Source organism: Phalangium opilio, unplaced genomic scaffold (assembly GCF_054372755.1).
Source record: "Phalangium opilio isolate 3A_F unplaced genomic scaffold, DU_Popi_V2 ptg000209l_1, whole genome shotgun sequence".
NCBI classification, from domain to species: domain Eukaryota; kingdom Metazoa; phylum Arthropoda; class Arachnida; order Opiliones; family Phalangiidae; genus Phalangium; species Phalangium opilio.
This window is the reverse complement of record NW_028324217.1, coordinates 1,391,443-1,407,368: the sequence shown is the minus strand read 5'-3', so window position 1 is coordinate 1,407,368 and position 15,926 is coordinate 1,391,443. Positions and strand designations below refer to the sequence as shown.

Sequence of the window (15,926 nt, the reverse complement as noted above, 5' to 3'; positions counted from 1 at the left end):
CCTGATTGAGGTAACCCCAAGTTTTTGGTATCGTTGCAGAGAGGAGAAATAGGACTATAACATACTCGAAGGACATCCCCGTATCTCTTACAGAACCAGAGTTATAAGGTGTTATGTGAATTAGCCCATGTTAACACTATGGAGAATATGTCTATGAACATTTTGCTTAATTACTCTGTCCCTGATTGATGTAACCCCAAGTAATTGGTATCGTTCGATACGTTACAATTTAAGCTATCATACCCTAATAACATTTATCAATTATTTATAATTTAAGATATCAAATTTCAACATTAAAAAATTAAATGTTAAAATTTGTAACATTTTACAAAATGGATTGAATTCACTTCAGAAAATGAACTTTTATTCTCCGTGTTTTGATAAAGTGGTTTATATTGATTTGGTCATAGTCATATATAACGTACATTTGTAATAAATTATAAATCATACATACATATCTATATATATGTATATATTTTTAATATGAAATATAAATTTGTACGGTTGGTTTGCATTCGCGGGGTCTCCTGGCGTGTGTGTTGATTAATTTTTGCTGTCTAAAATACAAACACAGAAAAACAAAACGTAAACGCCCTTTTTTGCAGGCCTATCTTTTCTAAAATAAAAAAAAACATTTATCAAAGTCAACTACGCAATAAACATTTAAAAATACGTAATGGTTTTTTATATGCGACATTTTTCACGAGTTTTCCTTGAGTTCCATGAGTTTCATGGAAAGTCACATCTTGTACAAATGTGATATTAAGAAATTTGAAGTGCAGGTCTATGTTTCAAGTTTGAATAAATTAGAGTTACACGTTGACGTCAAAGTTTAGATGTTTCAAGTTTGAATAAATTAGAGCTACATGTTGACGTCAACGTATAAGCGTTTAAAGTTTGAATAAATTAGGGCTACACGTTGACGTCAACGTATAAGCGTTTCAAGTTTGAATAAATTAGGGCTACACGTTGACGTCAGCGTATAGATGTTTCAAGTTTGAATAAATTAGAGCTACACGTTGACGTCAATGTATAGATGTTTCAAGTTGGAATAAATTAGAGCTGCACGTACACGTTAACGTATAGACATTACAAGTTGGAAAAATAGAGCTACACGTACAAGTTAAGGTATTGAAGGTTGAAGATGTTTAAAAATTAAAGCCACACGTTGACGTCAACGTATAGACGTTTCAAGTTATAAAAAAATTAGAGCCACACGTACACGTCAACGTATAGACGTTTCAAAAATTAGAGCCACACGTACGTACACGTCAACGTATAGACGTTTCAAAAATTAGAGCCACACGTACGTACACGTCAACACTTACCCATTTCAAATTCGAAAAAATAAATAAAATAATTGAGCTACACGTTGACGTACACGTTTTCCATTCAAGTCATAGATAGATACGCAAGTCTTATCAAATTCTCTTGATCACTTATGAATATATAAAACGTACACAGTTTATAAATAGACTATTCAGGTATTTTTTTACAAGCATATACAGTATATACCTAACACATCCGCGTTATAGACGAAACGTTTCTCACTTAATAATTTAATAAAATCTCTGATAATCTGCTTCAGCAGCTTTATAAAGACTTCGTTCGTTCTTATCTCGATACTGCATAAAAAATCTAAAGAAGTCCAGGAAAAAAAGCACATTTCATCTTCTAGAATTAAGACACGAGACAATTTAATGATAGCTTTAGTCCCAGCCCGACCTTATACCTTACAATATATATCTCCCAAAGTAACCTCCCTAAAAATTATCCCAAAATATTTAAACGTTTTCAAACCGGCCAAAAAAATAAAAAGAGACCGAATACTTGCCAACAATCGTAACTTATTAATAAACGTTTTTTATATATAAGATAATGTCCGACACCTTGCTCTAAAGAATTTATAATTTTTTTAGGTATGGAATAAATCATACTATAATAATAATTTATCCATTTCCAAGTATGGGTCCTCGAACTTTAACTATATTTAAAAGGGACCCGTGTTTGGTTATACACCTAACTGAAAATTAAACCTTATCAGTAAGCGGTATCACCAATTTTTCAAATAAAGTATATTTTTTCCGACTTGATGTAGAAAAAGTACAAAAAATAATATATATATTATAGAACACCTATAGAAACATAAATAGAAGTATATAATATCTTCGTTGATTGGGGGAAGTGTACAGTGAATTGTGAATTATATCTAAGACTATATTAAAATTACCAGCGTTATTCGATAAACTACCAGCGTTATTCGATAAACTACCAGCGTTATTCGATAAACTACCAGCGTTATTCGATAAACTACCAGCGTTATTCGATAAACTACCAGCGTTATTCGATAAACTACCAGCGTTATTCGATAAACTACCAGCGTTATTCGATAAACTACCAGCGTTATTCGATAAACTTCCAGCGTTATTCGATAAACTACCAGCGTTATTCGATAAACTACCAGCGTTATTCGATAAACTACCAGCGTTATTTGATAAACTACCAGTAATCTACTGAAGGTAAATTACCAATAACCTATAGAGTATGCATAGAAATATATAATAATAAGTTATTTTGATTGTCATTAATTATTCTACTTAATTAGTATATTAAACACTTCTCTAAAGGAAATACATAGACTTCTAAAGAAAATTATTTTTTGCACGTGGAATTTCAATCTTTTGGCATCTTCAAGAGCACGCGATCTCTATCACGAAGTTTATCTCTCACATTTTTTTATCTTTTTTCTCTGCAAAAAGGCAAAACCCTGCATGTACAAATATATTATTTTTCCTTTACATCTCAATATAATTGAGGAGGTTTTTTTCTCTTACATCATGTCCAAAAGTGATAATGCCTATTTTTTACACGCCCCATGTTCTTCTATTTTGTAAAAGATAGAAAGAAACACAATTAATTTTAAGTTAGAAATAATAAATGAGCACCTAGGCCTATAGAATGGAGGAAGAAGAGAAATAGACTTGTTTGTTATGTTGTATAATTATGCTGACTTAGAGATATTAAGATATCGCCATGAAGTGACCCCTTGATTGACCCTTAGGTTGGTTAAATTAGTTAAACAAGGTTCAAATGGTCCATAGATATTCAATACATCCATACATTATTGTGGGGGCTCAATCAAAATCTAAGGGCTGGTCATAGAAGTTATGTCACTTAACATTTCATCGATTCACTCAAAATTCAGTTGATTTCCCATGGAACCATCCACGCATCCCACTCATGTACCTACTTCGGTCCTACAATAACCCTGTCTCTTTTTGGAAGAACACCTTGGTATACATCTTCTGGAACATCTCCACAAGAAATGATACCAATACAACACAAACCATTGCATCAATCAATAACCATTAATTCTTTCATTCATTGCTTAACCATAGAAATCTGAGCCCCACATGCAACCACGCAGCTTGGTACAGACAGAGAGTGAATTACAATCTGAGCATAATTAATATGGTAATTCGTTTTGATCCGCGGGCCCTTTTACGAAATCATAGGAGAATTTGCTCTAAAACAATCTTACAAACATAAATCGTTGAAAAACGAAATTAAAATCGTTCAGGCGTGATATGAGGCGACCGAGGGATGATGAACAAAAAAAAAAAAAACCAGAAAGGCATGAGCTAGGCCACGACGGGAGCGAGACCAATCCTTCCATTTTACCCCCGACAGTAGTTTTAGCTGAGGGATTAGTCAAGGTTTATACGTTTTCCGCCTTCACTACTATTTCCCCCCCGCTGTATTTCGACTCTGACGTAATGAACCAATTAGGTTGAGGCGAAACCGCCATAATTAAAACGCCGTTGCGCCTTCCCTACCGACATGGAGGGATCTAGCGCCGCTAAAGCTATCCCACCACCACCCGCGCCCAGCACGATACCAGCGCCCTCAAAACCCCTAACGACAAAGTACGACGCGCTAGCTAGTGGTACGAGTACGACCAACCTCCTCCGACGGAGGAATTGTCACTGATCGAATTCAACCAACGCGAGCGAGGGGTTCCCTACTATGTCTTCGGTGAGATTGGTAATTCAACGTATCTACAAACGATGCATGCACGGTCATGGGACCAATGGTGATACGTATTGTTCAAGATTCGTGTTTAACAAAGGGCAACTGGACCTGAAGATGGTTACCTGACCCGCCATTGAACCTAAACTAGCCCTAACCGAATCTCAGACACATGGCCACTGAACCAAAGGTGATAGTTTACAAGGGTGCGTACTGCGCAAGATTAGTGTTTAACAAAGGGCAACTGGACTTTAAGATGGTAACCCGAGCCCCCATTGAACCTAATCTAACATAACCCTAACCAAAACTCAGAAGAGATAATTCAACCTTCAGACACTGAACCAAAGGTGATAATTTATGAGGCTGCGAACTGCGCAAGATTCATGTTTAACAAAGGCAAACTGGACTTAGAGATTGAACTCTGACCCATGTTGAACCTAACCTAACCTAATTTAAACTCTAGCCCCATACCAAACCCAAGGTAACCCGAGATACCATGAATGCTATGGTTGGTAAGACTACCATCTTATCCCAAACAAAATACTGAGACTAAAATACAGCGCCAGTTGACCTCTGCATGCTAGGTCATAGGTACGTCGTCGTTCATAAAAGTACCCACCATCAATGAGTTCAATTTAATCAGAGGCGGTTCAATAGCGTTCCCAAATCAAGTCAGTTTTATTTTGGTGTCGTCGTGTTGAACTCCTCGGAACTGTTAGAAGAGTGAGATTTAAACATAGCGGACGCGCAGAAACGCGGGGGTGGTTTTAGATGGCAGTGAGATAGAGTGGGAGTTAATGGGGTGAAATGGGCGGAGTCTAGTCAATCCGCGTCGGTCCTCCGTATAGCGACATCCACCCACACTGACTAGCTGGTCTAGTACGCGCTTCACTCGTGCGTGAGACAAGGCTTAGCCCCGCAAAAAATGGGAGTAAAAAGGGAGGAGCGATATCGACTCACTCCACGCGTTACGTATTATACACGTACCAATCCATAAAACCTTAACCAGAACGAGCGGATTTTGGTCCCGAAATCCAGGCAGGCAATCCCCATCAGTTACCCAAAAGTATAACTTAAACACCGACACTTTTATGACACTAACACAATCAAAGTGTTTTTAATTTAACTTGGCTAGTAATATAATTGAAATAAATGTTGTTTTGGGTTATAGTTACGATGGGTTGATTGGATTCAAGTAAACACAAGTTTATAAGTGATATGTTCCTTCCATAAGTATGAATGGCACTAATGCTACTGAGAGACTTACAGTACTCGAGATAACTATTTCTAGAAGGAGAACGACGGAATTAAGCGAGTCAATTGAAGTCCTACCTGCTACACTCGGTGGTGGTGGTTAATTAATTTTGTATGCAGGACCAAGTTCCATCTAGGTCCTATTTAGTCTGAACTTACTAAGTTACCCAAATTTGACAGCAGAGCCTTACTCACCAGGCGTATGTCGCTTTACCCTGAATCTATGACCTCCCTACTTCAATCACTTCAAAATTACAAGCTCCAGTTTCAAAGTTACCAGAGATTAACAAACTTATGGATGGAACATATCTCATGAACTTATGATGCAGTTGGCAAAACTTAGAAGATGAGATGGTATACAGTGTGAACACGACTTTAGGTACCACGGAACGGTTTCAAACTCCATGGGGGAATTACACATGAAACAAATTTCATATCTGCGTTTGAATATATTTGAGACTAGATGGTACCCTAACTGCAAAGGGTCGACCTTTCGAACACGCTCAATATAATGCGGATAACGTGGTCCTTTTATTATTGGACTACACGGCTACAGTTAGGGTGTGCTATGGTGCTAATAAATGAAAACGTTATTTGGTGAACATAATTTTCTTATTGTGATTACGGCAAATGAGTTTTAGCCGGGGCCGAAACACACAAAACATTTCTTTGTTGTAGTCTAAAAAGCATTGGGTGTGAATACGAGTGTTATGCTAATTTTATAATGAAAATCATATACAGGACGCAGTTATAAACTATAATATATACATATACACATATATCCGTTATTAGAAACACAGAATTGTATATATACGGAATATAACAACCGTATATACCGTCTTGATGATTGTATAATATAAATTTTATATATTAAAAAATTATACTCAACCTTGATGTAAAGAATTATGTATCACTTTTTGATGTATATCTTTGTGTGTTTTTCATATGCATCTTGTACAGATACTATTAAAGATAAGAAGTACTACATGATTGTATTTGGATTGGTGTATTATATATACCAATTATTATTATAAAATTCTTGTTTTTATATTAAAGGTTTGTCATTGTTTTGCTATGAATAATTTCAAATGAATTTAACACCTCATACAATAACAAATAAATATAAGCAACAACAATATGGTTCTGGGCCGCCTATTTAATTGACTAATCTTTAATCTTTGTAGGCCAATAATAGGCCAAATAGACAATAGATAGATACTTGATACAGAACATTGAAAGGGTATAACCGATTTACGCATGCGTAAAAATCGAACAAAACAATTACTAAGCTTTAAATAATTTATAAAAATTAAAATACCCGCATGATAAAATGCATGCGCAATTGAAAATTAATCAACGTACTTCTGCGCATTTATCAAAATTCAATGGCATATTCTTAATTTAGCCAATGGGAATTCACAGAAAGAAAAAAACCATCAAAGCGAAACAAAACTAAATCTATTTATATCTCTTAATTGAAGTATAATATTAAATATATTTGACAGTGCAGTGTGCAGCAAAAACTTAAACCGTTTAAAGGCAGAGATTACGACGTGACCATGAAATTGCGAATACGTTGTTGGGGAAGGGAGGGTTTTTATTTCGACTGCAGCTAGGTATAGATGATCGCGACCGGATTAAGCCTGAAGGTACGCCAAGTGCCTACGTGATGTGAATTAAGACGCCCGCCTTCAAAAATTTCTCTTAAATGAAAAAGAAATTTCAATGCGATGAGTTTCTTATACTATAGATGATAATATATATTGTAATAACACCTTTCACTCGTCTCAAGCGAAGTTAAAGAAGATTTCATATTCTTAACAAGATTTGATATAAATAAATAAATATACAAATAATATATAAAAGAGAATTGAACATACGTGTTAAAGAGTTTTGTTAACTATTTTTTATAAAATTAATTTAATAGATGTTTATTTATAATTATAATTATAATCATAGAATTGGTTAAGATTTTATTATTTAATTATAATTATAGAATTAATTAAGGGTCTCGGAGACTTTGTATGCAGGTTTTTTATTGGTTATTTAGTTAATTAACTGATATTATGTCTAATTTAATTAACGTTTCAGAATAAATTCGATACACTAAATCAGCTAACTTTTTAAATTTTTAAGTAATTCTGAGATTTTTATTTTAATTTGTAAACATTTCTTAATTAATTGGGTTTACTAATTTAAATTGCAATCAACTTTACGATAAATATGTTATTTAAAACGCATAATTTATCAATAAATTTAGAGTTGTAAGTTATTGTTATATTCATAATTCTTGTAACAGATATCTCTCTTGGCAATAACTGATTGATAACTAACTTCTGATAAATCACAGGACGGGATAAAATAGTCGGGAAAAACCTACGTGCACGAAAACGTGTAACTTAAACGATGTAGTTTAGAAATATAGTTAATTTTACTTCATTTTGGAAGTCGAAAATACATCAACATATCAACAAAGATGTATAATTAGTTTTGTAATATATGGAATCCTATACCATCAACACGAAAATTTTAACACACTATTATTAAAAGTGGTTTCTATATTATTGTATACCCGGCTTTTTACTACAACGCCACACCTCTCAATCTACTAACACTGCTTTGCATGCAATTTGTCGAAATTTGCAATTTGTCAAAATTACTTTTCATCTAATCTAAAAAAACACTGTTTTCGTATAATTTTCAGTCCATTTATTCTGCAGATTTACGTGTCCTTTGTATAGCTACATCGCGACTTAATTGCAATCCAAAAAATATTAAACCACCAAAACTTTTCTAATTATGTATTAAAATGACACAGATCATATTGCATTCTTATAAACATGTCACGCTACAAACAGGTTAACCCCCCCCTCCCTACTTGTTTTGTATTTAGTAACGTTAAAAGTATACATAGCTATCTGCAGTTGGTCAAATATAGACCAGCTTGGTTATGTAGTTTTCCAGAATCAAATTTCTTCGGATTTCTCGCACGTGCAATGCTACAATTCGAATTTCTTTCGGGTTTCCTGCACGTGAATTTCTACAAATCGAATATCTTAAGATTTCTTTCGGTTTCCTGCACGTGCAATGCTACAAATCGAATTTATTTTGGGTTTCCCCGCACGTGCAATGCTAAAAATCGAATTTCTTCGGGTTTTCTTCGCACGTGGTTTGCTACAAATCGAATTTCTTCGGGTTTTCTTCGCACGTGGTTTGCTACAAATCGAATTTCTTAAGGGTTTTCATCGCATGTGGAATGCTAGGCTACAAATCGAATTTCATTTCAGAAATATATTATCAAATGCATTCATAAAAAGACAAGAAATAGATATATAATCATAATAAAACTGTGGGTTGGGTTTGAAGTTACGTATATACGCTTTTCTTTCCGTCGCGGCCGCATCAGTTAAGTTAACTATATAACGAAAAACCCACAATTTAATACTTCACTCTCATAAAATACGTGATAGATTTACGTGTAGCATATCTCAATTTAACCGAGATATTTATCCAAAAACAGAAATAAATTAACTCAAAATAATCTTCAACCAAAACATTTAAATTAAGGGTTTTTCTCATAAGTCATGGGTGCGTTCTTTGCAGGGTCGAACCGAGTGCCAATTGTCACCAGAACATGCATGGGGTCTAGTATTTATCGACCCCTAAAACATGTGAAGTAATAAGCTTTACCCTTTACCATAAGTTCATAAGATATGTTCCATCCATAAGTTTGTCACTGGTAACTTAGAAGCTTGTCATGAAGTGAATGAGATAGGTCAGGGTAAAGCGACATACGCCTGGTGAGTGGGGCGCTGCTGTCAAATTTGGGTAACTTAGTAAGTTCAGACTAAATAGGACCTAGATGGAATGGAACTTGGTCCTAGCTGCAAAATTAATTAACCACTTGCACCGAGTGTAGCAGGTAGGACTTCAATTGACTCGCCTAATTCCGTCGTTCTCCTTCTCGAACTAGTTATCTCGAGTACTGTAAGTCCATCTCAGTAGCATTACAAACTCGAATATGAAGATAACTTCGAAATTAGTTGACTTTTAATGATGATGATGATGATTATATATGGTTTTCCAACCTTGGATGAAAAGGGGAGGGGTTGTTTGATGAAGTTATTTTAATAGATGGTTATACACGTAATTTCATATCACGATGTTTGCACTAGAACGCGGCGCTCTCCGTGCAATTTCACCTTTCATCGCCCTAACATGACTCTCATGACTAATGTTCTTAAAACCCAAGTAAGATGCTGTTGAAAATAGCAAAGCGTATATATAATTGCGGACTCGAAACGCCTCCCGAATAAAACGGCGAGAATATTATCCCCATCTTAATAAAGACATCTAAACCATAAATTGCACACCGCGTCTACACACACACACCACTTTAGGGCAAGATTTTAGGCTTAGAACCCATAAGAAAGAAAAAACACCCGAAAAATCCATGATATGTATGTTTGAATTATTACTTTTGGCGCCGCCGTTGCAAACTCGATTTTAGCGCGTGATTATAATCACGTTTACGTGCTGTTCAATCGAAATCTATATTTATTTTTTGGGTATGGTGATAAGACATAATTGAGTTGTATCCGATGTATTTTGAAAATGGTATGTTCAGTTGTGCTGGATTTAACGTAACGACGTGGTAGGCCTGTTGTGACCCTTGCCTGATCGTAATTAGAAGCAGACGACGCTTCATTAAGCCTTGGCAATAGCGCGCGACATTTTTGAAAATTAAAACAAGGCTTAACAAATATTGATGTACTGATTAAGGCACGAGACATTTAAAAGCGCGTGCATTTTTTTTTTAAATTCAAACAAGGCTTAACCAATTCACGTGAAATTTACGACCTCTAAAAGCGCATAAAATGAAAGAAAAATTCAAACAAGGCAAAGGCCTAACGAAATTTTCAAATTCATACGATTGCTAGCTCTAACTGTTCGCAACGGACTTTTGTACACAAGTTTCTTATAATTATTACGCTTTATAATATGAAATGATTATTTTTTAATTAAAGTTTAATAATAAGAATGAAAATGGTCTTATGGCTGGGGCATTTTGGGGAGTGGTGGGTGGGTGATGCATTGGTATTATCCCTAAGCCTTTGTTCATCGAAACGAATGGGATTCTTTATTATTAATAAGGAAATCAGCGCTTACAAATTGTCGAGGGGCCAAGCGGGGCCGCATTGTCCGCCTCGGGCTCAGCTTAGCTAAGATCCCTTCATTAGAAAGAGAAGATAAAAATGAACGAAACAAAGCGCCGGTCATTTCCTACACTGGCCCCTCCCCCTTCCCACCGCCACTTCGTCTATGACCCTCCTTATCCCCGGATTCATCTCCTTTCGAAACAGAAGTACATCAAGACGTGAAGTATACGTCAAAGTTCATTTAGAGCCATCTCAGTTGTAACGTCAATTCCTAGGTAAAATGTCACGTGGTTTAACTTTGGCAGTGGGTCGCTTTGGTTTTATGGGCAAATAGCATGGGTGATGTCACACTAAGGCTTCTGGTTGGATAACTTGTGGGGGGCAAAATGGGTCATAGAAGTTATATACATTTTCGACTATCAAAATTGGTAGATTTCCCATAGAACCATCCCACTCAATAGTACACCCAATCACTGACTTCTACAAATGCAAATGACTTTAAACAATCATGGACAACTTCAAAATTACGAAAACAAAAATCCGTTCCAACCTTGACGATATTTCTGTTTACTCCGTGTTCAATACACTCCTGGAAAAATCCTTCCCGCTCTTCTAAAGGCATCGGAGGATGAAAAGGGGGGAAAGTACAATCCCCTCCCCCTTTGGGCAATCTCTTGATCTGTGTGTTGGGGCGCTAGTGACGCTAATGCCAGCGAGAGCGGCTCTGGTCGTTCAAATCCCCAGTCCAACCTTTCGGATGAAGATTCAAAAGTATGACGCGCAAGCACTGGGGTCGGGGTCCGCAGCGCGTCCAAAGAGTAAAGAAGAGATTAAAATTCATGGGGAGAAATAATCGAGATAAAGGGGGCGTTACTGCCTTGTCCCACGTGATGTATATCCTAGTTCGCCACAAAAATCACGCCGTCTGCCCGGCCCGACCCTACCACGACCCCTCAAAACTCGAATTAGACATATAATAGGATTGAATTATAGTAAATACCCTCACCAGAAAATAAGCTATATCTCCTCTTCAATATATTATAACCTTTTTTACATTACAAATACTGTACACAAGTTTGATTGGTTTTTATTATAACCACCAACTCATTTTGCAATGTTCAACAGTTTGTTTTAATAATGGATGGTCTTTAATTGTGAATTCATGACAAGCTCTCAGCTCAGTAACAGTGACAAACTTAGGGAACATATCTTATGTGGAAACGCAAACAGTTTCCTTTCGATCTAGACAAACCACACAAACTGAATTCTCTCGATACACAATCTGTTTCAATTTCACGAAACCAAACTAAAGTTCTTTGAAACGGATGTACATTACTCTTTCTTTTGTTGAATTGATATTTATAGCATACGGAATCAAATGGAACCCCCCTATATAAGTTATTTGTCTATTTACCAGAAACATGCACCAGGTGTAAGGCGCGAAAAAACGTCGAATCACTCGATCAGTTCAGTTCCATCCTTCATTCCATGAGACAGAAAACGAAAAGTAATTGCAGTATAAAGGAAGAAGTCCCTATTCAATCCAAGAAGTGCTATTTTCCGGCGGTGCATGGCAACTCAAGTATATTCATTTTCTTAAACTAATTTATTCGGTGTTACTAGGCTTAGGAATACTTTTGCATTTGTTTTCTAGCTAAAAAATGGACGTGTAGTCTTCAATCCCATAAACAGAAGTTTCACCGCATTCGCGCCTCGGTATATTGCATTATAATCATACACTTTCTTAGAAAAGGCCCTTATACTGTTTTACCAGGGGTAAATAACGAAAGGAGTTAGAGACGCTAGCTTCCGTGGTGTAGAATACAGTGGGACTTTCAAACGTAGACACAGAAAAGAGAAAACGCCTCGGTCACGCCGCCTATAATTCAAAATAAGTATGATATTTTGCAACCAATAGCGTGGCAGCAAAGATTCGAAAGGCATGCTGGGATATCGATTTTCTCCTGTCTGCTAGTATTCGTCTGCTAGTGTTCGTCTGCTTACGACTGAGTGACAATTAGGGTTAGAGTAAAGTTTATTCATTAAGGTGCACTTGAATTAGAAACAGACAACTTTAAAGTTGGTAAATTCCTTATTCGATAATGAAATGGAATTAAATGTCGTTTTTGCATCCTTCAATACAGTTTTAGTTGTTTTAATTTCTTTAGTCACAGATACAGTCGATGATCCTGATCCCACAGTTCCCACTAAGCCTTGGCTCACTGGGCCGACTCTGTAACCGCGCACTTACGGCAAAAAGAGTTTGATCACATTTTGAGGATTTCCCCGGCTTCAAATTGCAAATTGTTGACTTATCTTTCTTCTTTAAATCGCTGTTTACTCGCGATTGAATATAATAATTATATTGGGTTGATTTATGAGACGACTTCACAACATCGACAGTTCGACACCCGCCATTTTACTTTACCCAGAATACCTTGCGATGCGAGATTTTAAGGCAAAACTTTTAAGGTTCTGCTCTTATTTACAATACAGTTCCAAAGATGGCACTACGTTAGTTACAAATTTTATGACGTTTCACGGTCCCACTGTATGCTACACTACGGAAGCTAGCGTCTCTAACTCCTTTCGTTATTTACCCCTGGTTTTACTTTTAAACTGCAGGCGAAAGTCCATAAGAACCATGCGTAAAAATGTTTCAAATTGTCAATAATTGAAGGGAATTAAGGTGGAATGGCGTGTGAACTTAATACCGTTGGCGCAGAGCGCCTTGGGCATTCTACGAGAGAGTATAACTCAAAATTCCTATCATTAAGGTATCTTGTTCCTGTCGCTGAATGCGGCAGTCGTTGGGACCTTTTCAAAATGATAGTAATAGAGAATGGTAAATAACATAGATTGTACCAAGTCTCGTTAGCACGCACTTAGCACCCCGAAAAGTATGATCTCTCTCCAGACATCACCGCCAATTCTTGGGCCGACTGCGAAACGATACCATACACAAAAAGACTTCAATATCGACTGTGTTTATTTGTAAATATGATAAATGGTAAATAACATATCTTAATTCAAAGATGGTTTATGAATTAGCCATAACCATAATACACCAAGCAACCATCGAAGCAAACCACAAATATTGAAAACGAGCTTATATCGGATGAATGGTCGGTCTAGGGCGATGAACAGCTATAGCCTAACCATAGCTAGCTTGCCTGTTCCGTTCCATCTTTTGATGTCTCAATCTTCATCGCGGCGCGGGAATAAATCGCGCCCAACAACCATTTTATACATACATAACTCACAGCGAATAACGTGCCCCGCAAAGATTTGCCATAGCTCGTATACGTCCCTCACTTCGAAGCCCCAGCCGCTAGAAGCAAGCAACCAAGTACGGAGGAAACATCGGGATAAGTAAGCCTTGTCGAATCGTGTCGTGCCTTAACGCTTAAACATTACTCGGCCCTACAAGCGTCTGGAGATTTTAACCCAAAGCAAAAGTAAGTAACGCGAAGTAAACTTAGGCTACAGACGCACTTATATTCTTGGGTAAGATATGTTCCGTTCCATAAGTTTGTTAATCTCTGGTAACTTAGAAACTGGAGCTTGTAATTTTGAAGTCGTTTGAAGTAGGGAGGTAATAGATTCAGGGTAAAGCGAGCGACATACGCCTGATGAGTGCGGACGCTGCTGTCAAATTTGGGTAACTTAGTAAGTTCAGACTAAATAGGACCTATGGAACTAATTGGTCCTGCATGCAAAATTAATTAACCACCACCAACCGAGTGTAGTTAGGACTTCAATTGACTCGCTTAATTGTCGTTCCCGAGCTGTAAGCCTCTAGCTTTCTTTTGTAGCTGATACCATGTAGCCATTCATGCCACGATACGTATCACTTCAACTAGTGGACTTCATAAACCTTATAAAGGATGATTTATAGTCGATGATTGTTTTAGCCCCGTCGCCCTATAGCGGTTACTCCCACTTTCCCAGGCATGCATGCATGGCCTACAAGGCAGCTATAGCATGCATGGTCCGAGCCAAGCACCAAGTATGCAGCAGCCATCAAACCGTAAGCCTTGGTCGTCTCTCGTATTTACGAATAACCTCAGGCTTGGTCCCAACACACACACACATACATACATATACGTAAACCTCGGGCTGGATGAAGAGACAGATGTTAAATTCTAAGCATGCGCGAGCAAACGAGATTGGCGCGAGAATATTATTCAGTTGGCCTCGGGAACATATCTCTTTTTTATACGCGTCTCAATTTAGAAACTACACCCTTCTATTTAGGCTTAGCACATTCCCTACGTTCTATCTCTATCTCTCATTTCTTATTTCTTCAATATCAAATTTTTTGGAACTGAGAATGGGATGTTAAACATGTTAAAGAGAAAAAAAACACTGTTCAACTTCAGATAGGGCGTATGACAACCTAGGTGGTATTGGTTAAGGACGTTGCCATTTAAATTATACACCGGCTACGATGCAGCCTGGAATCAACCTACTCTCTATTTCTGGCTGACTAAAACGAGGGACTACCCACTAAGTATCTTGAATAATGGTACATATACAGGTTGAAGTCTGTAAACTAATTTACAGCATTGGGTCCAAAAGGAAATTGTATTTATGAACACCTAAATTATTTCGGACCATGTTTATCAGCCCCTTCATAGCCTTACCCTTAATGTTGTCCTGTAAAAGTTAAATTTTATAGAAAGTAACAAATAGTTTGTCTTCAACTTATCAAGAAAATTACCCAAAACTATTCACAAGTCCAAAAGTGCATGTGGTTTAACAAACAAAATAGAGCTCTTCTTCAATATGGGACCCCCCAAAAAAATCAAGGACCCAGGGCAGCTACCCCTACAACATCTTCTGCATCATTCAGGTTTGGAATAGTTACTGCACTTGCAACATTCGAACTCTGCACACTATCTATAGATGCCTCAATAACCTTTCTTTCAGTTTCAATCGCAATGCACTGGCAACACTTACTTCCCAAAGAATCCAACTGACAAAGAAAATTACCTAAAAATCCAAACCTTAACCTGGACAATGATATGTGTGGTTGTCCCCTTGTTATTGTATCATGGTGAGGAAATCACTTCTTCATTTAGTATATCCCTTAACGTGGCCTCTGATTTATTATTAAGGTACCAGCTTTTTTAGTTCTTTAAGAAACGATACGATGCCTTTATAAAGATGGCCCATCCACGACGACGAAGAACATAACATGATAAAAGGCGTTCTGAACCAAGCCACATAGTCATTTATTATACGATCCCATGTACTATAGAACGCCAGCCATCTCTTGTTGCGTGCATCTCCAACGATTAAATTGAAAAATAAGTCTTACTTAATTTCGGGGAGTTGCTGCTTCAACGCTGCCCCGCGGTCATCACAATATCCCCTAACCCTCCCCCCTATGTAACTGAATTAAGTCTTATAACATTTTTTTAATGAAAAAATATTAATTTTAACCGAAATGCATTTTTTCTTTTTTTTTTAACCGATCGA

General features: G+C 36.9%; 2 protein-coding genes across 2 annotated transcripts in view; one reads left to right on the top strand and one right to left on the bottom strand.

The window, feature by feature from the left end:
- The window catches only part of LOC149618219 (uncharacterized), a 93,764-nt gene that overhangs the window by 6,745 nt on the left and 71,093 nt on the right, over positions 1-15,926 (bottom strand). The gene's annotated exons all lie outside the window — the stretch shown is intronic.
- LOC149618220 (uncharacterized) lies at positions 3,841-13,465 on the top strand. The gene is made up of 4 exons (XM_089855728.1): positions 3,841-3,952; positions 11,860-12,024; positions 12,097-12,158; positions 13,068-13,465. Exons 1-4 carry the CDS (start codon positions 3,841-3,843, stop codon positions 13,092-13,094), a joined length of 366 nt encoding a protein of 121 aa, XP_089711854.1. The 3' UTR covers positions 13,095-13,465.